Source organism: Gigantopelta aegis, chromosome 15 (assembly GCF_016097555.1).
Source record: "Gigantopelta aegis isolate Gae_Host chromosome 15, Gae_host_genome, whole genome shotgun sequence".
NCBI classification, from domain to species: Eukaryota; Metazoa; Mollusca; class Gastropoda; order Neomphalida; family Peltospiridae; genus Gigantopelta; species Gigantopelta aegis.
This window is the reverse complement of record NC_054713.1, coordinates 23,847,540-23,872,510: the sequence shown is the minus strand read 5'-3', so window position 1 is coordinate 23,872,510 and position 24,971 is coordinate 23,847,540. Positions and strand designations below refer to the sequence as shown.

Here is a 24,971-nt window from a genome sequence, read left to right as displayed (position 1 = left end):
CCTGTATTTCAGAGTGTGAGAGTGTTTTGTGTTATACTGTGTTCTACCTGTATTTCAGAGTGTGAGAGTGTTTTGTTTTATTGTGTTCTACCTGTATTTCAGAATGTGAGGGTGTTTTGTGTTTTATTGTGTTCTACCTGTATTTCAGAATGTGAGGGTGTTTTGTGTTATATTGTGTTCTACCTGTATTTCAGAATGTGAGAGTGTTTTGTTTTATTGTGTTCTACCTGTATTTCAGAGTGTGAGAGTGTTTTGTGTTATACTGTGTTCTACCTGTATTTCAGAGTGTGAGAGTGTTTTGTTTTATTGTGTTCTACCTGTATTTCAGAGTGTGAGAGTATATCATCAGAAGACCTTGTTCCGGGTGATGTTATTGAGATTCCTGCTCACGGCTGTCTGATGTATTTTTTATTACAGTTACCGCATTAAACCAGCTCAGTATCACAAACAATTGTCCAGTGATTTATAAATGGAGTTTTAAAAACAAATATTTGGTTTTATTGGATTTACAACCCTATGGCCTATTCTTGTCTCTGAGAAAGTCAAAACAGTTGTGCAGACAAATTCATCGGTTGAATAAGCTTAAAAAGGAAATCTTAAAATGATGGGTGCAAAAAAAAGGACTTGATTATGGGGCAAGAAAAGTGGAACAATCTACCATCATTTTGTAAAATTGATCGGTTTGGCTGTACCGATGTGATGATCAATTATAAAAATCAATAATTGATTGTGTAGAAAAATGTTAACTGTAATTGTTCCTCTAGTTTAGACGATGCAATTGTTCAAGGGGTTTGGGTTTGTTTTCAAAACTACACAAAGAAAAAGGATATTAAATAAATTAATGATTTGTAGGTAGGATCTATGCAGGTTAATATACTCTTCAAAAGAAGAAACGCAAAACCACATTGTCGTAACATTTGGAGAATTGATTTAATTATTAAATGGTGAGTCCGATAATTACCAAATGTTGCAGGATTGTTCACAATTCACTCTAGTCCATTGTGAGTAAGTGATAGGACACACCACCAAGGTCAAGGTCATCTGGAGTCAATACCGGGTGTGGCCTCCGCGTGTGTTGACAACTGCCTGGCACCGCCTGCCCATTGAAGCAACCAGAGTACGGATGACGTCCCGGGGGATGGTGGCCCACTCGGCCTGCAAGGCTGCTGCCAGCTCGGGCAGGGTCTGGGGCTGTCGTTGTCGCTGTCGGAGGCGTCGGTCCAACTCGTCCCATAGATGCTCAATTGGGTTCAAATCCGGTGATATCGATGGCCAAGGAAGGACATTAATGTTGTTGTTCTGTAGGAAAGCTGTTGTGAGACGTGCTGTGTGAGGCCTGGCGTTGTCATGTTGGAACACTGCGTTGGCGTTGGCCATAACTGGAACGATGTGTAGCCGGAGGATCTGGTCAATGTAGCCCTGTGCATTCAGGTTGCCCTGCACGTGGACCAGGTCAGTTCTGCCAGTGTGTGAGATGGCTGCCCACACCATGACACTACCCCCGCCGAATCTGTCCACTTCCTGCACGCAGTTTGCCGCATAACGTTCACCACGACGCCTATACACGCGACATCTTCCATCATGACGTCGGAGCAGAAATCGGGACTCGTCACTGAACCACACCTGTCTCCATCTCAGTTGAGGCCATTGTCGATGAATCTGGCACCACTGCAGTCGGAGTCGACGGTGTTGTGGTGTTAAGATGACACCTCGAACTGAACGTCTGGCACGAATTCCTACCTCACGTAGGCGGTTCCGTACGGTCTGGTCGGATATCCTGCGCAAACCTGGTATTGCTGCGGCTGTGGAGGTGGCAGTAGTCAATCGTTCCCGAAGGTGGCGTACCCGGATGTAGCGGTCCTGCCCGGGGGTAGTGACCCGTGGTCGACCGGATCTAGGGAGGTCACGTGTTGATCCATGTTGCTGGTAACGGTCCCACAGTCTGGAGATGGTGCTTGGGGACACATGGAATGCCCTGGCAACGGCCGTTCTGGATTCGCCTGCGTCTAGTCGGCCGATGGCATTGTTTCTCTGCGGTTCACTGAGACGTGGCATGTCCTGGATTGTCAACTGTCGGCCAGATACAGAGGCCAGGCAAGCGAACACCCTGCACTTTTATACTGTCGGTGTTCATGTTGCACGTGCAGACAACGCACGTGCAGTGGTGACATGGTTTGCACGTGGCTGCGTTTTTGCGAATATTCACATTTTGAAACTTTATTTTACAGTAGCTGCGTTTTATCGAATGTAACCGTGGGAATGTGTTTGGGACATGCAATGACCTTATATTCACAAAGCATGAACTGGTAGGAAACATAAAATCGGAGTTATAACCCATTTGTACCCTTTTGCGTTTCTTTTTTTGAAGAGTATATGACAACAGGTGCTTGGTCCTTATAATTTGAATCCTTTTTATGTTCATATAATTCTAACTGATGTGTAATCAAATATCATAACCAATGGTCGATGCTGAAATTTCAACCGATTCTATGTACAGTAGATGTTGAGTGAGATCTCATTGATATTATAGTTTTTTGACATTTCTTATCGAGCCATTTTAAAAGTAAGCCATGAATCAACATGAAAATTTTGTCATCACTATAAATTCCAGTCTGTAAATACTGTGTTGTTATAAATGCTTGGATTGGACCAAATTAATGCGATACCTTGCTTGCTACCCATGCGATGTAGAAAACCGACGTACGTCAGTTTTGTACGTACTACTTTCTGCAATATTTTCTTTATTGTTTAAAATGAATCAAATAACCCTTAGTGTTGAATCAGTAACTGTTAATGTTTGTTAAAAAACATGCAGACATATTTTTTAAAAGTTATTTGTCATAAAAATGTGAGAGTTCTCTCGGTCAGCTACTGACGGAAAACACTGAACCGTAGCATGGGGATTCCTCTAGTGCTGCTCATACAGTGCGTAAAGTGGTTCTGTTTTCATACTTGAATGAACGTCACAAATTATCATGTTCAATTTATAAATGTTTTGTGCAAAATTATCATGTTCTATTTATAAATGTTTTATGCAAAATTTCAATGTTCAGCATTTCATACTTATATCCAGCCAGTGCACCACAACTGTCTGTGGGAAAGTGCATATAAAAGATCCCTTGCTGCATTGTGAAAAGTGTAGTGGTTGTCCTCTGATGACTAATAAATGTTTGACATCCAATAGCCAATGATTATTTAATCAGTGTGCTCCAGTGATGTCGTTAAACAAAACAAAGAAACAAACTTCATATTTATTCCACTATTCAACTTCAGAAAGTAGGACTTTTTAAAATCACTTCATACATTCAGCATATTCACATGAACACAAATATTATACATCATGACTATATTCTATTCTCTCCTGCAGGTGAGAGTGTTCCAGTTACCAAGACTCCGTTACCAAACCCTCGAATCAGCAAGGACCAGACAGACATCGTCTTTGATATCCAACAGCATTCCAAACATGTCCTCTTCTGTGGAACTAACGTCATTCAAACACGTTACTACGGCAACCACAAAGTGAGAGCTGTGGTTCTCAGAACAGGTAAGCAGTAGACCATACTGTATTTCTGATTAGTCTGCTTGACATGGACAGATAACTTAGGGTCATTTGATTTTCAGAATTTTAATTTTTAAATTATATAAATTAGTAACTAATGAGTACTTATTATCATGCAAACTTGGCACCCCAGTGGTAAAGCGTTCGCTTGATGCACGGTCGGTCTGGGATCAATCCCCGTCGGTGGGCCCATTGGGCTATTTATCGATCCAGCCAGTACACCACGACTAGTACATCAAATGCTGTGGTATGTGTTATCCTGTCTGTGGGATGGTGCATATAAAAGATACCTTTCTGTTAATCGAAAAAAAGAGTAGCCCATGAAGTAGCGACAGCGGGTTTCCTCCCTCAATATCTGTGTGGTCCTTAACCATATGTCTGACGCCGATATAACCGTAAATAAAATGTGTTGAGTGCGTCGTTAAATAAAACATTTCCTTCCTTCCTTCCCTGAGAATTTGAAATATTCAAGATGGCATACACAATAAGTAGTTTGTTTCAGTGCAATGGTGCTGTTTTTTATTGCTCAGAATAATGATACTATTTCATAAATTTTCACTTGTTTGCTGAATCAAAATTGAGGTACATTTTACTTGTTCGAGCAGATTTTCACTTCTTGGAGCAGACAAGTACTTATTTCAGATGGTAACATGGTGAACTTTTGGAGTTAGTCTTATAATCAATACCATCAAGAAAGGCTATGATGAGAGCTATTAAAGTGAAGGCCCCTAGTTTCTAAAAACTGTGGCATATTTTTCACTATTAGAGCCGTGAAATCATACCTTACTTAGACTTTATTGTTTAGATTATCCATTTCTGTACAATCGCAAGTGTTTCTGGTCATCCTACTGTTTTTAATATCACAAAATGCATTTTTCATATTTTAAAAATATGCATGTATCTAAGAAGTAATTTGGGGGAGGGGGGGGGGGGGGCGGCGGCGGACGTAGCCCACTGGTAAAGCGCTCGGTTTGGGATCGATCCTTGTCGGTGGGCCTATTGGGCTATTTCTCTTTTCAGCCACTGCACCACGATTGGTATATCAAAGGCTGTGGTATGTGCTGTCCTGCCTGTGGGATGGTGCATATAAAAGATCCCTTGCTACTAATGGAAAAATGTAGCAGGTTTCCTCTCTAAGACTATATGTCAAAATTACCAACTATTTGACATCCAATAGCCGATGATTAATAAATCAATGTACATTTTAACTGAGAAGTAATGGTTATGGAATAGAGTTTTAGTCTATTTTATTTTAAGAGTATTTTCCCGTTTCAACATCAGAGACAATTGTTTGACTCGATTGTAACTTTATCCAAATGTGTTACAGGTTTGTATATTAACTAAAATTGACCGGTGTCCATTTTTACTGGTTGAAACTAGGGTCTGCGACTTTAAGAGCTGATTGTCGTTTCAGGTTTTTCCACCTCCAAGGGAGCTTTAGTCCGTGCTATTTTGTACCCGAAACCCGTGGATTTCCGCTTCAACCGACAGACCTACTGGTTTATATGTGTGCTGGCTGGCATCGCCTCTCTTGGCTTGATCTACACCATTATCATCATGGTAAGTTGACAGGGATGCTTGTCGGTCGTTAAACACAATTTAAATTTAAATTGCCAAATATAGGTCAGAATAAATGCGCCAAAATTTGAGGATTAAAATTGCATAATCATTCATTTTAAATATGGATTTGATAAATATATTTCATAGTAAATTTGCTTTTTAAAAAAACCAACTTATTTGAGAATTAATGATATTTAAGTCTATTTCAATGCATTAATATTTGGCTCTTGAAAATGAAAATATTGAAATAATCAAATGCTAGACGCCAAATAGCCGTTGTTTAAAATGTGCTTGGTTGCATTAAATGAAGTTTTCCTTTCCTGAATATTGACTTTACTACACATTTTCAAACAAAACGTGCCAGTTACTTGCTCTTCTTGAACATTCACTTTTTTTACACTGAGATGATGTCGTGTTGATATAAAGGTATGTTTTAATTTCAGAGTTGGGGTAATATGGAATTGCGTTGGTATATATTAATATATACTCAGTATTTGCTAATGATATATTTTTAACCATGGGAAGTTTAATTTTAATCCAAGTATTGCCTAGAATCTACTAATTATTGTTCCAGTGTGTGCAAACAGGTTGGTTAACAACACTGCCTACAGTGTTGAACATGACCGCTATGATGGTGGCTAGGTTATGGTTTGGGAAAGACTTGACTCGGTTGTTAAAACCAAAGTCCATGTCATACTGGGAGAAAACAATGCCATGTGCCTGTTAAGGGATGAAATACTGGATCCTCACGTTCCACCATATGCAGGTGTTTTGGGGTGTCGTCCTGGTGGATGTCTATGCACATCCACATCATGCTAGGGTAGTTAATCATCAAAAAGAAACCTAGTGTAAATATAGTGACCAGCTCAGTCTTCGGACCTCAATCCAATTGAACATGTGCAGCATTTACTACAGGTGGCCATTTCACACTTTCTGGTCCAACCACAGACTCTGCAAGTCCTAGGAGTTGCACTTTTGGAGGAATGAAACGATTCAAGTTCAAAGACTGGTTAGAAGCATGACACAGCGATGCCATGCTGTTGTGACAAGATGTTATCACATACAGCATTAACATCACTGTGCATCAGTCGGAGATGTTCTCACACACGACACTGACATCACTGTGCATCAGTCGGAGATGTTCTCACACACGACACTGATATCACTGTGCATCAGTGGGAGATGTTCTCACACACGACACTGATATCACTGTGCATCAGTGGGAGATGTTCTCACACACGACACTGACATCACTGTGCATCAGTTGGAGATGTTCTCACACACGACACTGACATCACTGTGCATCAGTTGGAGATGTTCTCACACACGACACTGACATCACTGTGCATTATTATTAGTATTATTTGGTGACTAGATGCTCCAGAATACATAATCCTTAGCAAGCGTTTAATAGTGTATACATGTATTTATCATATAATATCTTACATTTTCAGTGCAATCAAAGTATGTGATATGTTTCAGATCACATACTTTGAGAATTTGATAACTTTGCAAATTAAATGTAAATTAGTCGAGGTCTCGGCACTAGGTTTTCTGACATTTAAGCAAGCGTACTTGGGTGACACTCCATGATTGACGTATGCATTCATAGTCGTCAAATAAAAACATTTCAATGGCAATTTGACACTGAAAGCTGTCCAGCGTTCAGAAAACAAAAAACGTTAGGCATAACTTTATTTTGATGTACGGACATCCAAAATGACGTCATTCGAGTTTGACGTCATTTCCATTCAAAAATACACCGCGCCACATATTCTTACGTCATTTGAATATCTAGTAATGGCGGACTGGAATTACTGTTGCGTGTACAGTTTACAAAAACACGTATTAAGCTTGAGATTATATGATAAAGAGATTATTACCCTCGTGTATTTCGGTATCGTCAGAGGCTCGCATAATACAATTTTTATTCCTAATATATGATATTGACGATACCGAAAAACACTCTGGTAATAACCTCTATGTATGTGCAGCTGTGTTAACGAGTTTTGACAAGATTTGAGATGGTGTCTACCCTGCTTTATTATTATTTCCAGAGTAATGTACAGAGGTTGTTAGTGATATTGCATGTTTACAGTCATTATTAATATTGAACAACCTTTTTTTTCCAGAATGAACGTGGTGAGAGTGTTGGTCATATTATAATCCGTGCTTTGGATTTGATCACGATTGCAGTTCCTCCCGCCCTACCAGCTGCACTGGCTGTTGGTATCGTGTTTGCCCAGAGTCGACTGAAACGTAACCAGATCTACTGTATCAGTCCAGGCAGCATCAACATCTGCGGCAGCATCAACGCTGTGTGCTTTGACAAGGTTGGTGTTGACGTCATCTTACAGAGGAGCGAGCTTAACCCTTTTTACTGTGAACCACTCTGGATCATACAATCTCCATAGAGTTAAAAGTGCACTGAAGAGACCTAGAGATCAAAGTGTTAAGAGGAAGAGTTGCACAACGACTGACTACTGAATGCAGGGTTCATAGGGATGATCTGACTACTGAATGCAGGATTCATAGGGATGATGAAAAGCCTGGAATTTACATGTAATTTTCCAGGCCTAAATAGTCAGAGAATTTGAGTTTCATCTCGGAAAGTCTTTGTATCAAAGTATCACAAGAAAAGATTGGTTTAATTGTAATATTGTTAAATTATGTTTTTTATCCAAGAAAAACATCCTTGAAAAGGTCAAGAAAAATGCCTTTGAAAAGTCATGTGAAGTCGTGAAATTCATTTATTACATCATGTTTCTTATTCAGACTGGAACTCTCACCGAAGAAGGACTTGACATGCAGGGAGTGGTACCAGTCAACAATCAAAGGTACATGGGATTTCATCACTTAGTGGTGGAAATTTGTTTAACATCAAATTTGATATATTTGTTTGTGTCTGACCGGCCTCGGTGGCGTCGTGGCAGGCCATCGGTCTACAGGCTGGTAGGTACTGGGTTCGGATCCCAGTCGAGGCATGGGATTTTTAATCGAGATACCGACTCCAAACCCTGAGTGAGTGCTCCGCAAGGCTCAATGGGTAGGTGTAAACCACTTGCACCGACCAGTGATCCATAACTGGTTCAACAAAGGCCATGGTTTGTGCTATCCTGCCTGTGGGAAGCGCAAATAAAAGATCCCTTGCTGCCTGTCGTAAAAAGAGTAGCCTATGTGGCGACAGCGGGTTTCCTCTAAAAACAGTGTCAGAATGACCATATGTTTGACGTCCAATAGCTGATAATAAGTTAAAAAATCAATGTGCTCTAGCGGCGTCGTTAAATAAAACAAACTTTACTTTTTTTTGTTTGTGTCTGGGTGGTGTTAAACATTTATTCACTTTTATATTTGATCATTGATCATTGGTTATAATTAGTTTGTATCAGCCGATCAAGTTTCCATTGTACAGTCGGTTAGAATATATGTTATGAACTTATGAAATTTATTAATTATTAGACTGTAATTATTGAACAAACAGGACAAACCTTAGAAATTGTGCTCAATTTAATACCAATTACTTACCTTATTTTGTTCTTTACATATGCATGAAAACCCCTCAATAAAATGCTTATCTTGCTTTTCACCATCATGATTTACAAACTTTGTTCTTGTACATTTAGTTAGTATGTTGATTAATGTGTTTATGATAAATAAGTATGATTTATTACGGTTTAAATGATGTTTAATTGGTGTATTTAATTAGTGTGTTTAGTGATGAATGAGTAGGATTTATTAATGTTTAATCGGTGTATTTAATTAGTGTGTTTAGTGGTGAATGATTAGGATTTATTAATGTTTAATCGGTGTATTTAATTAGTGTGTTTAGTGGTGAATGATTAGGATTTATTAATGTTTAATCGGTGTATTTAATTAGTGTGTTTAGTGGTGAATGAGTAGGATTTATTAATGTTTAATCGGTGTATTTAATTAGTGTGTTTAATGGTGAATGAGTAAGATTTATTAATGTTTAATCGGTGTATTTAATTAGTGTGTTTAATGGTGAATGAGTAGGATTTATTAATGTTTAATCGGTGTATTTAATTAGTGTGTTTAATGGTGAATGTGTAAGATTTATTAATGTTTAATCAGTGTATTTAATTTGTGTGTTTAATAGGGAATGTGTAAGATTTATTAATGTTTAATCAGTGTATTTAATTTGTGTGTTTAATGGTGAATGTTATTTCCAGGTTTCAAGACCAGATACAAGATTTCAGTGTTCTACCACCTGGACCTCTCCTCAGTGCCATGGTAACGTGTCACTCGCTCACTATCATAGAAGGGAAGATTGTGGGAGACCCCCTTGATCTGATCATGTTTGAATCCACGGAGTGGGTGAGTTGCAAGTCTAGAAAGCAGGAAGAAAGGAAGGAAATGTTTTATTTAACGACACACTCAACACATTTTATTTACGATTATATGGCGTCAGAAATATTGTTAAGGACCACACAGATATTGAGAGAGGAAACCCGCTGTCGCCACTTCACGGGCTACTCTTTTCAATTAGCAGTAAGGGATCTTTTATATACACCATCCCACAGACAGGATAACACATACCACAGCCTTTGATATACCAGTCATGATGCACTGGCTAGTTTGAAAAATAGCCCAATGGGCCCTCCGAAGAGGGCAGATTGTTTGACGAACCGCACATCACTGGGCTATGTCCCTTTCACAGAATAAAGCGAATAACCTACGTCATTAGCCTGTTATTCTCTATATGAACAGTAAAATAACTTAAAATGCTTGAGTTGTGTGAGTGACCACATTAGTGTGTGATAATTACCCAGTCATGGTGCACTTATGGTGCACTGGATGGAACAAGAAATAGCCCAATGGGCCCACTGATGGGGATCGATCCCAGACCGACTGTGCATCAAGTGAGTGCTTTACCACTAAGCTACGTCCCGCCCCATGTTGAAACAGCATCACACATGAGCATTTGTGGACATATTTTACCATTAGATCATAAAATTGTTGAAGGTAGTTGCTTGATAGAAACTAAGTGTTGGGTGGACCAAACCTCAAATGTTAAATTCACACAAATTCTTTTCTACTTCACCTGACCTCTAAGAAATGCATATTCCCATAAGGATAGTGGTCTGGTCCAAACATCCCAACAGCCAATGGTATGGTCTAAAAATCTTCCAATGAGTCCTCTACTTCCTGTTCCAGTCACATGATTGTAACTTCGTTCTTTCTCCTTCACTGATTTGGTTCGGACGTCTTTTCTCAAGTTTTCTCCAAATTTTAATTTATTCTATCTCCATGTCCTTTCTTGCTTTCAAGTTCCATGTTATTACTTACCACTGGCAGCTTCTGTATTTTAAATAGTTTGCTCTCCATCTCTACATCCCAGTCCTCGTCTTTCCAATCACAACAGATGTTGTTTGCCCCTTGTGACTATCGATGCCATAAATTTGCCATTCGTCAACAGCTATGGCAATGATGTAATTATTGTATGCTGAAATCAGAATGGTTTATTGCATATAAAGAGATTGGTGCCAGTGTTTTAGTAGCTGATGAAATACATGGACCAGGGCACACCCAGCCCTCTGTCAACTGATAATTTATATACAAAGTGGCTACAACATTTAGTAGTTGGTTAATAAAACTGTTTAAATAAGCCATTTCTCTATAATTTTCAAGGAAATATACCACATGTCTCAAAAATGGCAAAAACTAATTTTTCCTGTACTCAATTGTAGAAGCAGCCCTCTGACAGTTTCAATATTGCATCAACTGTTTAACAGGCTTACGCTAAAACAAGAATTCAATTCCTCTCTACTTAACCTGACCTCAAACAATGGCATATTCCCCTAGGGACAGTAGTCTGATCCAAACATCCCAACAGCCAATGGGATGGCTTAAAATCTTCCAATGAGCCCTCTGCTTCCTGTTCCTGAAATGGAAGTGGGGAGGCTGGGTGGCTATAAACCCTTGAGATCAGGTTAAGTGTTCTTAAAAGAAAAAACATTGCCAGTTTTCTCCAATTCATTCATTTAGTTTTTGTAACCTTGTCATGACCATGTAAATTATGTCCTAAATTAAATGCACAACAAAAAATGGTTTATAGAAAACTAGACTAGTATATTATATGGGCAGTGTAAATGAATCGATCGTGGTGACAATTTTGAGAGGTCTGAGAAGAATAATGGAGATTAGAATGTACATATTATTGTCTTCTTTTGTGTCGCAGGTTTTGGAAGAACCCGGGCAGGAAGAAACTCGTTTTGACATGATGGTTCCAACAATTGTTTATCCGAAAAACAAAAAGTTTTCCACATCAGAGACCTATCTTGATGGGCAGGTTGGTTGTCTGCAAATTTATACAAAATAATGTCTGGTTTTTAAAAATATTTAGATGCATACCCCATAAATAATTTTAGATATTTATATTTATTAATGAACAAGGTCTGGTATCTTTGTACACAAGAAGGATTTAATCAAATTACTGAATAAACTGGACATTCACCAAGATCTTGATTATTCAATATAATATATTTTTTAAGTCACTAAGTTACAACACCATTTCTACTTAGGATGTGAAATAAACCACTGTCATAATCTCTGTCATAATCTCTAATTCAAGGTTTAGCTTCACCAAATCGCCAAATGCAAATTAAAGTTTAATTTGGTGCTTATATTTCATTAAGAATTCGTTAAAAAGCTAATTTGTTTGTAGATCTATCACCATTTTGACTTCAGATGGTTTTGTTTTTACCAAAGTACTAATAAATTTGGTAGTCCAGCTTAAAGCATTTAGTTATTTATGTTGTTACAGATTGTTGAGCCAAGCGGTGATGAGATTGGAATTCTCCGACAGTTCACCTTCTCCTCCAGTCTGCAGAGAATGTCCGTGATCACACGCAAACACGGGGCTGCCAACTTCGACCTGTTTGTGAAGGGCTCGCCAGAAATGGTCACCAGTCTCTCAAAACCTGATACAGGTCTGTGTGCAAATAGTTCAAGAGTCGCATCGGGCAGCCTTGTAGATAACTGACAGTTGAACAGTGACGTGTGCACATAAAGCTATATATAATAAGAGTTTGTACTTGTTTATGAAAAACCTGGAAAGGTATGGAATTTAAAAATAATTTTTCCAAGCCCTTTAAAAACATGAACATGTGCACATAGTGTATGTTAGGGGGATGACATAAGCTTAAGCTCATGTTACAGTTATTCATTTTCTACTTGGCATCTATTCAATGTGTAGGGTGGTTTTTAGCTCATGTTACAGTTATTCATTTTCTACTTGGCTTCTATTCAATGTGTAGGGTGGTTTTTAGCTCATGTTACAGTTATTCATTTTCTACTTGGCATCTATTCAATGTGTAGGGTGGTTTTTAGCTCATGTTACAGTTATTCATTTTCTACTTGGCATCTATTCAATGTGTAGGGTGGTTTTTACTCATGTTACAGTTATTCATTTTCTACTTGGCATCTATTCAATGTGTAGGGTGGTTTTTAGCTCATGTTACAGTTATTCATTTTCTACTTGGCATCTATTCAATGTGTAGGGTGGTTTTTACTCATGTTACAGTTATTCATTTTCTACTTGGCATCTATTCAATGTGTAGGGTGGTTTTTAGCTCATGTTACAGTTATTCATTTTCTACTTGGCATCTATTCAATGTGTAGGGTGGTTTTTACTCATGTTACAGTTATTCATTTTCTACTTGGCATCTATTCAATGTGTAGGGTGGTTTTTAGCTCATGTTACAGTTATTCATTTTCTACTTGGCATCTATTCAATGTGTAGGGTGGTTTTTAGCTCATGTTACAGTTATTCATTTTCTACTTGGCATCTATTCAATGTGTAGGGTGGTTTTTAGCTCAGACTTTGGTCATAAGATCGAACCTCCTCAGCGAACCAATTGTGTTTTTACCTGTCCCAGAAAGTGCCCCACAGTTGGTATACCAAGGTCCATGGTATGTGCACTCCTGTCTGTTGGAAAGTGCATACAAAAGATCGTTTGCTGCAAATAAAAAAATTGTCTCTGATGACTAGATTGGAATTACCAAATTACCAATAGCTGAAGAATAATGATACAATGTGCTCTTGTTGAATTGTTAAACTTAAACTTTTAATATTATTCAATATATAATTTACAAATATAAAGTTAAATACGTTGAACGCATGTTTATCAGTTCAGTATTAGGAAAACCTTGGTAAACTTAGAATAATGTTTTACAAAGATATAAAGATTAGGGGTCATTCACAATTGTCAACATTAACATAAGCGTACAAACCGTACGCTGGGGGTGAGGGGGTTAACAGCCGCTGTACGCTTTTTAGAAATACAAATAAATGTCGATTTATAACTTTCCGAGAAATCTATTTTCCCCCTAATTGTCGTTATTATAAACAGCAGAGAAGGCAACCGAAGCTCATGAAAAGATCCACAAGTGCCCGATTTGTAATGAGAAGTATCCCACAAGATACCAGCTCCTGAAACATCAAAACCAGGACAATCACAAGCAAAAGAAAAGAAGACCCAAGAAAATCACTTGAACATGGCTTCTAGATTATGATAGGCCCACTCCAGTGGCTAGTGACATTCTAATATAACTGCCAATAAAAGATGGACAAAAAAAATCAACATTTTATTTTGTACACTTATGGGGGGTCGGGGGGGGGGGGGGGGGGGGGGGGGGGGGGGTCATAAAAAAGTGTACTCTTTGTACACTTATGATAATGTTGATAATTGTGAATGGCCCCTTACCATATTATGGTTAATATATGTTTAAATATTTATTTTACATATCTGAATACTTATGGATATGATCTTATACTCTTTGTATATATTTAAACATTTTAAGTAATAATATTCTTTGAGCTGAATTGGACTTCTTGTTTTGTTTGCAGTGCCTATGAATTTCCATGATATCTTGATGGATTATACTCAACATGGATACAGAGTTATTGCCCTTGCCTGGAAACCTTTATCACCCAAGTTAAACTATGTGAAAGCACAAAGAATTACAAGGTGGGCAGTCAGATTGTATACTTAGACAGATCTGAAGAAATTTACTGGCCTTTGTTAGTAGTCGTCCTTTGATACGTATTGGGACTAAATCATGACTACTGGGCTCGAAATAGCGGCCTGTGAAAAGCAGTCCATTTTTCAGACCTAGCAGGTGAAACAGAAATTCACAAGCCGAAACCACCCAAAAAATCACAGGTCATTTTTTCAAGAGAGATATTTGTTTGATCATTTCATCTGCTATTTAGCTCGTAATTCCGTAATATTTTAATTCCATAATGCTCTATAATCCATCTTGGAGGTCATAATTTCCCCCACATAATACCAAATCCTCCTCTCACCCCATGCTATAGTTTTTTTCCAGCAGGCCATAATTTTTTCATAGTAGGATAAATTTCTTTTGACCTGCTAACTTAACCCTAGAGCGCCGCCTGTATCAAATATGATACGCAAAATAAATTAGGTTAATTAAAATTAACAAATATAAAACAGTTTGTACAATCAACATACCATTGTCTACAAATGCTTAATGTATCACATTTAGTACAGCACACTCGTGCCACCTATCGTATTTTTTGAGAATTAGTGTCGAAAGATGGACGAAAACAAGAAGGGCTACATTCGCATCTGAAGAAATTTTTGATAAAGAAATGTAACACGCAGGTGAGTGGGACTGATTAGTAAATTCTATGTATATTTGTAGTAATAAACAAAGAATGCAGTAAACTGAAATAATCTGATACTTACATTTTAACATGTACAGGAAAAGGCGCCAAACTACGCGTATCAAATATGATACGTCAGGCGTTCGTGGTTTGACGTCACTAAAGTTAAGTGTCTCATACCAGAATTTCAAAAATACAAACTCCAAAACAGTCACACGCCAGTGTTTTAAAAATGCTATAGCACAGCAATAATAATGAAAATATATATATGTATTATTATAAACAAGAACTTTATTATATAATAATAATAATAATAATAATAATAATAATAAATTATATAAATAAATAGCCTAAATAAAATAAGTAAAATAAAAGAATATTTTTTTAGTAGATTTTTGTTTTCCATTTCAGATTTTTTGTCATCAATTTCATTATGAATGAGCAACATTTTACATTGAAAGATGCCCTTGAAATAATAGATGGCGACTTAAGTGAAATTGATGGGAATGAAAATGAAATTGAAAATGAAGACCCAGATGACACTAACTGGCTAATTGGGGATCACCATGTCACTGATAGTGACAGTGATGATGATGTGCCACTTATTGAGTTATCCAATAAAAGAAAGAAAATAACGGACGACTATGACAGTGATGATGACATACCTTTACAACAGTTGCTTAATAATGAACTAACACTACCTAACAATTACAAGTGGTGTAAGCAAATGTTTACCCCTCCATCAGATACCAAGTTCCATGGTAATACAACATTGCCACCACTGCCTACATCAAGTGACAGCGAGATAACACCGTATTCACTATTTAAAATGTTCATTACAGATGATATGTTAGCCACAGTGGCCAAAGAAACCAACAAGTATAGTGTTGAAAAAGACGGGAAAATCTACCAATACCACCCCTCAGGAACTAGAGCAGCTGCTTGGGATATATTTTTTCATGGGGCTCGCACAGATGCCCAATGCACGATGCTACTGGGAACAGGAAGTAGCTTATAGTTCCATCTCTAGTGTTATGGCACGGGATCGATTTCTGAAATTATTATCGAGGCTCCATTTTGAGGACAATAACAATGCAACAGATAAAATGAAAGAAGACAAATTATGGAAAATTAGAAGTTGGTTTGAGGCGATGCGGAAAAACTGCATGACTATACCACCAGAAGAGTGCCAATCTGTTGATGAAATCATTATCCCTTTCAAGGGTAGGTCACATTTGCGTGTGTACATGCCAAACAAACCTCACAAATTGGGGATTCAAGCTATGGGGTAGGTCGGGGTCTGATGGCTATATTTATGACTTTGACTTGTACCAGGCAGCCTTCAAAGATGACAAATCAGAACTTGGTCTCGCTGCAGGTGTAGTTGAGAAGCTGACAAATACTTTGCCATCAGATCGGCATTTCAAAGTATTTGCCGACAACTACTTCTCGTCTATACCACTTGTAGAAAAATTAAAAAAAAGAAAGATTTGGTACATTGGCACTGTGTGCATGAATAGGGTAAAAAATTGCAAATTATCTGATGATAAGGAACTGAAAAAAACCCAAGCGTGGGCACTACGAGTACATGGTTGAAGAAAAAACAAATACGGTTTGTCTTCGTTGGGTTAACAACCGACCTGTCAGCCTGATATCGTCATACGTTTGTGCAGACCCAGTTGGACAAGCCAGACGTTGGAACAGAAAAGAAAAAAAATATGAAACTGTTGACAAACCTGCCATTGTCGAAGAGTACAATAAGTTTATGGGTGGCATAGATCTTCTCAACATGTGCACATCCATGTACAAGTACAACTTGTGATCGACTCGATGGTATTTATACCTCTTCTGGTATTCTGTTACCATTGCTTTGGTAAATGCCTGGTTTGTGTACCGAAGGTATCATGGTGAAATTGGCACAGAAAAGAGAAAAATCATGAGATTGAGAAAGTTCCAGGCATTGTGTGCCCAATCACTGACGAGTGCTGGAAAAGAGAAAAAGAAACGTGGGCGTCCGTCTGAGGAAGACCGGTCGTTACACCAATCTCCACCGGTGAAACGACCAAAATCCTCCAAATTGGTCTCACCTGATGTTCGGAGCGACGAATACAACCATTTCCCAACATGGGACAAATCTCGCCAGCGATGCAAATTATGTCCTGCAGCAAAACCATTTTTTAGCTATGTGAAATGCCAAAAATGCCACCTCTGTTTGAACAAAGACAGAAATTGTTTTTACGCATTTCACCAGTGATAGGACCTAGTTCTAAAAACTCACATCTTTGGAGTTATTGTTGTTAATTCTTTTAAGAAGTTTATTGTTATGATTTGATCATTTCACAGGTTTACAGTTGGAAAATGTTTTGCATTTCTTCGTTGGAGTTCATCAGTTTCGTTTTATAAGAAGAAATATGGCATACATGAAATAACACGGTTAACATTTTACATTAGCACCTGTTGAATACGTTCTGTTTTTTTAGTCTGCTAATAATGACGACAGTTGAGAGGGATGAAATAATGTTGATCGCATCGTAAAATAGCACAAATATTCGACACCGTATCATATATGATACATTGGGAACTAACTGTTTAAAACCTAATGTATCATATATGATACGGTCCCTAAATTTGGCCAAAAAATCCAAAAACTTAATTTTATTATATTTTTTGTTTTTCTTACATTGTTTGTTGATTGTTCACCAACTGTGATATTTTTCACATCGCTGTTTATAGCTAACATTTTACAGTGTATTATTACTGCTTTGAGATAGGTATACATGAATCTGGCTTTTCAAATTATGAAACTAACACATCAAACAATTACAGTCGCTTTCATTAAATTTACCTTGGTTCATGTCACATTGATGTTTTTTTGTTCAGGGACCAGATAGAGAAAGATTTGTGTATTTGTTATGTTCACTGACCCGGTTGAGAAAGATCTATGTATTTGTTTTGTTCAGGGAGCAGGTTGAGAAAGATTTGTGTATTTGTTTTGTCCAGGGACTAGGTTGAGAAAGATTTGTGTATTTGTTTTGTCCAGGGACCAGGTTGAGAAAGATTTGTGTATTTGTTTTGTCCAGGGACCAGGTTGAGATTGATTTGTGTATTTGTTTTGTTCAGGGACCTGGTTGAGAAAGATTTGTGTATTGTTTTGTTCAGGGACCAGGTTGAGAAAGATCTGTGTATTTGTTTTGTTCAGGGACCAGGTTGAGAAAGATTTGTGTATTGTTTTGTTCAGGGACCAGGTTGAGAAAGATCTGTGTATTTGTTTTGTTCAGGGAGCAGGTTGAGAAAGATTTGTGTATTTGTTTTTGTTCAGGGAGCAGGTTGAGAAAGATTTGTGTATTTGTTTTGTCCAGGGACCAGGTTGAGAAAGATTTGTGTATTTGTTTTGTCCAGGGACCAGGTTGAGAAAAATTTGTGTATTTGTTTTGTCCAGGGACCAGGTTGAGAAAGATTTGTGTATTTGTTTTGTTCAGGGACCAGGTTGAGAAAGATTTGTGTATTTGTTTTGTTTTTGTTCAGGGACCAGGTTGAGGAAGATTTGTGTATTTGTTTTTGTTCAGGGAGCAGGTTGAGAAAGATTTGTGTATTTGTTTTGTCCAGGGAGCAGGTTGAGAAAGATTTGTGTATTTGTTTTGTCCAGGGACCAGGTTGAGAAAGATTTGTGTATTTGTTTTGTTCAGGGACCAGGTTGAGAAAGATTTGTGTATTTGTTTTGTTTTTGTTCAGGGACCAGGTTGAGGAAGATTTGTGTATTTGTTTTTGTTCAGGGAGCAGGTTGAGAAAGATTTGAGTATTTGTTTTGTCCAGGGAGCAGGTTGAGAAAGATTTGTGTATTTGTTTTGTCCAGGGACCAGGTTGAGAAAGATTTGTGTATTGTTTTGTCCAGGGAGCAGGTTGAGAAAGATTTGTGTATTTGTTTTGTCCAGGGACCAGGTTGAGAAAGATTTGTGTATTTGTTTTGTTAGGGACCAGGTTGAGAAAGATTTGTGTATTTGTTTTGTTCAGGGACCAGGTTGAGAAAGATTTGTGTTGTGTATTTGTTTTGTCCAGGGACCAGGTTGAGAAAGATTTGTGTATTTGTTTTGTCCAGGGACCAGGTTGAGAAAGATTTGTGTATTTGTTTTGTCCAGGGACCAGGTTGAGAAAGATTTGTGTATTTGTTTTGTTCAGGGACCAGGTTGAGAAAGCTTTGTGTATTTGTTTTGTTCAGGGAGCAGGTTGAGAAAGATTTGAATTTTCTTGGTCTGCTGATTATGGAGAACTGTCTGAAGCCTGAGACTGCTCCAGTGATCCAAGTTCTTCGAGAGGCAAACATCCGAAACGTCATGGTCACTGGTAGGTCTTATCTCTGTACAGTCAACTGGAATTCATTGAGCCAATGGCTGCAAGTGCTTTTCATTTTCTAAGCTCGCCAAACCATATTTTAAAAAACTACACGCAATTTATCTAAGTGTGTTTGAAACTTCGCAGTAAAATCCCTTTTTATTCATTGTACAAAATGAAATTAAAAGTAAGCCCATTAGTCATAGGTAATTATGAAATAAGTATTTTACGATAAAAATTCACTTGCCTTGCCAATAATAGTGTTATTATTTAAAGTTGCAATAATTGAACCTTTGATGCTAGATGTTTCTTATATAATTTACTGATGCCATTAAGAATAAACATAGGAAGGGAAAATTAAATTATAGATGGCTATTACCATCTGTAGTGACATAATCAAGTTGATACTAACCACTAGCTAACATTAACAAGTCACAATCACTTTCAAGTGCAAAATTATCAACATTAGATTGTACAAGTATCCACATCTGGCCTGGAAGTATTTATTGTTGTTAATTCTATAGGCCTGGGACTGACATGCCTAATTTTAACGTGTTTTGAATTAGGTGATAACATGTTGACAGCGCTGAGTGTGGCTCGAGAGTGTGGTATGGTGGACAAGACTGACCGCATCATTCTCGTTCAGGCATACCCACCACAAGAGTTGAAATTGCAGCCGGAGATAGAGTTTGTGTATGCTGATGACCGAGAGACGAAGGTGGAGGAGGTTACGACAATGGTGAGACTCATCGTGATTGTAGCTGACAAACTGTTGTCATCAGTCAGATATTGTAACTAACAAACTGTTATCAAAGTCAGATATTGTAACTAACAAACTGTTATCAAAGTCAGATATTGTAACTAACAAACTGTTATCAAAGTCAGATATTGTAACTAACAAACTGTTACCAAAGTCAGATATTGTAACTAACAAACTGTTATCAAAGTCAGATATTGTAACTAACAAACTGTTGTCATCAGTCAGATATTGTAACTAACAAACTGTTGCTTATCAAAGTCAGATATTGTAACTAACAAACTGTTGTCATCAAAGTCAGATATTGTAGCTAACAAACTGTTGTCATCAAAGTCAGATATTGTAACTAACAAACTGTTGCTCATCAAAGTCAGATATAACACATTACTACCATACAGATGTGCACTGATTTAGTTTTTACTTGATGTGCAGCAGTTTTCAGGTGTTACTTTTTTGCTGGCGGTGGCAGCATCAAGTTTTACGTTAAAGTTTAACATTAAGGTTTTGCATTTAGATGTTTTTTTACAAACTATAAGTCCTAGGCCAGTGAAACTTGATTTATAATTGCACTTGTCGATGTTTGTTACTGCGCCCTGAAATTTTATGGTAGCTGAGACATGTAATTTTGCAGAATTCTTGTTACCTGTTAATAAATACTTTTTGCCATTGTACATGTATGTAATTTAATTATATTCATATGTAATTAGTACTGGTGTACATGTATTCATCCATCCATTCATTCATTTTATTCACTCAATAGAAATATTTCTTTTCAACATCACCTGTCCTCAAACTAGTGCATAAGAATGAAAGAAAAAGAAGGAAGTTACAGTCAAGTGAAGAATCTTAGGCCATCCCATTGGCGGTTGGGATGTTCGGACTAGACTACTATCCTTAGGAAAATATGCACTAGTTTGAGGACAGGTGATTTATCTATAAAAAAGAAAACACTCCAAGTTTTCTCCAATTTTAACTCGTGTATATATATATACTCGCGGAAAAAAGTTCCTGTGCACCAAATGATTGCATATAGAATATAATTTACTTGAAATCTGGTTATAAAAATTTCAGTAACTGAAAGTGTAATCACTCCCGTCGATATTCCAGCGGTGTCCTGTTAATTGCACGAGCAATTCATACTTTGTGATCACACGTTGCATTACTAGCATTCTTGGTCACGTGCTCCTGTTTGACGTCATTTTTCTTATCATTGGACTTTAAAACTATTGTATGGATTCTCATCACTCAGAAAATATTTTTGTTGGTATCTGATCGTCGTCAGTGTGATGCCATGCCTCCCAGAAAATGGACTCCTTCGAACGATGGGTATGATTGAGGTTAGAACGGCACAAACGCTGTTGCTACTAATTTTGGTATTCATTGGTGTTTATCAGAACACTATGCAATATCTGAGGAGATGTTCTCGACAGTTTAGGGGTACTAGAGATCTTCTATGTTTAGGGAATCGACACGTGACGCCACGTCAGCAAATCGTCAGTATTAAGCGGGTGCACATATGGAATCATTTGGAAATGATACATTTAACATCCTAATGCATCTCTAAGTTAAGGCCAATCAGTGGAAGAACTGAACGCAACCGATTAGGTGATAACAAAGTACGACCATGACCGTACATCAGTACGTTGTTCTGTTACATCATCACCAATGGCGCACCAAGCATTGTGTAGACAGTACTTCAGGTTCAGAAGGCAGGAGAGGATCACCGTACTTTTAACAGATAAATAGTACAGGTGATGCGCCAGTTCCGGATCATCTGTAGTTACCGATCAGTCTGTCGGTATATTCAATTTTTAGTCGTTTCTGTGTAAATTTCATTAAACAAATATTCTAACAAATAATACATGTTTCTTGAAATTGTACGTAAAATAACTGTAACAGTATATAGTCTTGGTTTTATTTTGGACAGCGATACATAACTACTATTAAAACTTTACACGAGCAGACGACATGAAAAAAAGAAGACGTTTACAAAGAGAGATGAAGTTTTTGATGTTTTTCTTTTTATATCCTTTGAAATTTTATAGTACGAGTAGGGGAAACATATATAGATTGTGCATGACTAGTTTTATGAAAAGTGATGCTACAAACGACTTACTGTAACTCCTCAAAGGGGACACACTTGATACGCCAGTTGCGGATCACTCACAAAACGGAAGTATTTACGTTGTAACTGCCGCTAGATGGGGCGATGAACGCAGGGTTTATCTTAAGACTCAAAAACGTTGAACACGGTGGAATTTTGTTCTCCCACTTTTCCCCCCTTCCTTTATAACAATGATGATGATGATGATAATAATAATTATTATTTTCTTCTTAAACCTCTCTTGATTCGTCATTTTAACAACTAGTTCATAATAATTCGACTCTGTATGTCTCGGGGCCCATGTCATAGTAGCCCTAGACTGTTCGTCCCATGGCCAGTCATCCTCTACAAAATATTATATTAATCGTTGTAGTTCCACCTATTTTTCTTGTATTATTTTTGTTTTCTACAGGTAATGACAATATGTATATAATGTAAAGACACGTATTTTATAAACTGAAACTACGATTTTAAGTGTTTGTCCACTTGTCTCTCACGTTACATTTGTAAGCCTACATGTAATTAGCCATTCGTACGCAGTCATTCACAAATATGGCTAATATAAATAAAATGTAGTTTTTTAAAATTCCATTTTCGTTTAATTCGGGCAAAAATCAGTCTGCCCTGCCCCCTACAAAAATAAGAGCCCGTATGACCTGTTAGATCGCCAGTCTAGAATCGCTAAAATCGCTGCACACGTGTCTTTGCATTTGCCCCATAATACTATTCAGTAATGTTGCCCCCCCCCCCCCCCCCAGTGTGAGAGCCGTCCACCCCTATTGCTTGCTTGATTGATCGACTGAAAAAAAAAAGAAAAAAAAAGTTTACTGTACAAAGAAAAGAATCGGCACAAGTTTGACATGAGGACCTTTATAAAACCATGCCACCGCCATTGGTCTTGTTTTGCATGTGCCATTGCACGTGCTTTTCGCATACTCGACTACTCGATTTTGGCAGAGAGGGGGAAGGGGTCCTCTATTTGGTTTTGTCAACGAAGTGAAAATCTCTTATTCGGCTTAATTATAATTCGCATTTAAACATGCAGTCTGTACCACTATAGGGTGGATTATTTTTTTCAGTGGAATTTTTGTTTTACACAATTGCATTCTGATGCAGGAGAGTCAATCGGCCACTGATCTGTGTATTCACACGGTCAATCTGAGCTAGCCCTAGCCTTTAGACCGTCGTTGAAAATAATTCTGTATTCAGGAGTAGATCCAGGAATTATTTTGCGGGGGGTGGGAGACTAACCAGAAAAGGGCAAATGGAACAACACGTCAAAAATAATAATTAATAATTTTCTTTTGTGACTGTTTTGTGTGTGTCACTATATTAATATTTATCATTATTAACAAGGGGTCTAACCGTCCTGCTTCACAATTATTTGCTTAATTTTAATATTTAAACAGGGGCGGATTATATCCGGCTAAAAAAAAAAAAAAAAACCCCACCACGTAGATAACCTGTAAAAGTTATAATTTCGGACCCCCCTCCCCCCCCACACACCTAAAGCATAATCCGCCCCTGTATTATGATAAATACTAAACAGTCCCAAAGTTGATATTTTGCAATGTCATTTCTTTCTATTTTCAAGCCTTTGTTCCTTTCACAAAGAAAATGTGACTTTTAAAAGTCATCAGTATAATAATAATAATAATAATAATAATAATAATAATAATAATTATATTATTATTATTATTATTATTATTATTATTATTATTATTATTATCATTATTATTATTATTGATATATACGATAATAAATGAAAACAATTATTTATTATTAGTAATAATAATATTAATTATTATTATTATTATATACTAGAATGCCAGAAATCAAATATAATTCAACTTGTTGAAAGTACACAACGAAAATAATAAGGATCGCGCACCTTTACTTTTGACACACGTCATGGGACGCCATCGTTGATTTTCAATCGATTTTAGAAATTGCTAATTAGGGGCGTAATCAGGAGGATGGGAACCCTATGGAGTTGCAAATGATCATAAAATATGTCCGGCAGGATCCACGAACGTGCTGAAAGTGCTAACATGTTGGAAATAGTGTTTTTGAAGGCGTAAGCCTCTATTTTTCGAAAGTGATCCGGAACTGGACAAAGTGATCCGCAACTGGTGTAAGTACGCCAGCTCCAACAACACTGTTTTTGGTGCCAAATGTTTACCTAAATTTACATTTTATATCACTGTTTATTTATATGGTTGATTATCTTTATTACCAAGAATTTCTTTTAAAGTCATACGCGTGCATGTTGACAGAATTCACAATTTTGTTTGAAGTGATCCGGAACTGGCGCATCACCTGTACATCTATGTAAATTTTAAAATTTTAAAAATATAAGTCCTGAAATTTTAATGATGCACAGGAACTTTTTTTCGTGAGTATATATGAAATAACTAGCCGTCTACACTTTTGGTATGCAATATTACAGCACTAAGACATCGTTTTGCTCTTTCAGGGTGACACGTCGATCAGAATTGACGAGGATAACCACCGATTCCACTTTGCCATTACAGGCAAGTCATGGGAGGTGATCAAACGATACATGCCGGACATCCTCTCGAAGGTTGGTTAATGTTGCGCTATAATGAAGAACTGGAAAACCAGTTTAGTTCCATCATAGGTTTCACATCATTCTCACGCAGAACACAGTATTTCTTGGGAACCGTTGTTCTGTTCTCGTGTTTTTGTTATGAGTCACCTACTGGTCCAAACAGGGAACTATAGGTTTTGTCTCCACCCTGTCTGTCTGTCTGTCTGTCTGTCTGTCCGCCTGTCCCACATTTGGTTTTGTGGACTTTCTTCACAGTGCTTCAAGATATTGAACTGAAATGTCAAAATGTTTGACATCCAATAGCCGATGATTAATAAATCAATGTGCTCTAGTGGTGTTGTTAAACAAAACAAAACAAACTTTAACTTTAACTTTCATTCTTGTAATTGTACCGGCCTCGGTGGCGTCGTGGTTAGGCCATCGGTCTACAGGCTGGTA

General features: G+C 37.5%; 1 protein-coding gene across 1 annotated transcript in view; it reads left to right on the top strand.

The window, feature by feature from the left end:
• The window catches only part of LOC121390428 (probable cation-transporting ATPase 13A3), an 86,508-nt gene that overhangs the window by 44,600 nt on the left and 16,937 nt on the right, over window positions 1-24,971 (top strand). The window contains 13 exon segments of the mRNA XM_041522239.1: window positions 329-401; window positions 2,498-2,507; window positions 3,310-3,544; window positions 4,974-5,119; window positions 7,252-7,452; window positions 7,895-7,956; window positions 9,310-9,454; window positions 11,319-11,429; window positions 11,904-12,069; window positions 13,989-14,109; window positions 18,988-19,112; window positions 19,667-19,839; window positions 24,438-24,545. Coding sequence (XP_041378173.1) covers window positions 329-401; window positions 2,498-2,507; window positions 3,310-3,544; window positions 4,974-5,119; window positions 7,252-7,452; window positions 7,895-7,956; window positions 9,310-9,454; window positions 11,319-11,429; window positions 11,904-12,069; window positions 13,989-14,109; window positions 18,988-19,112; window positions 19,667-19,839; window positions 24,438-24,545 — 1,676 coding nt within the window.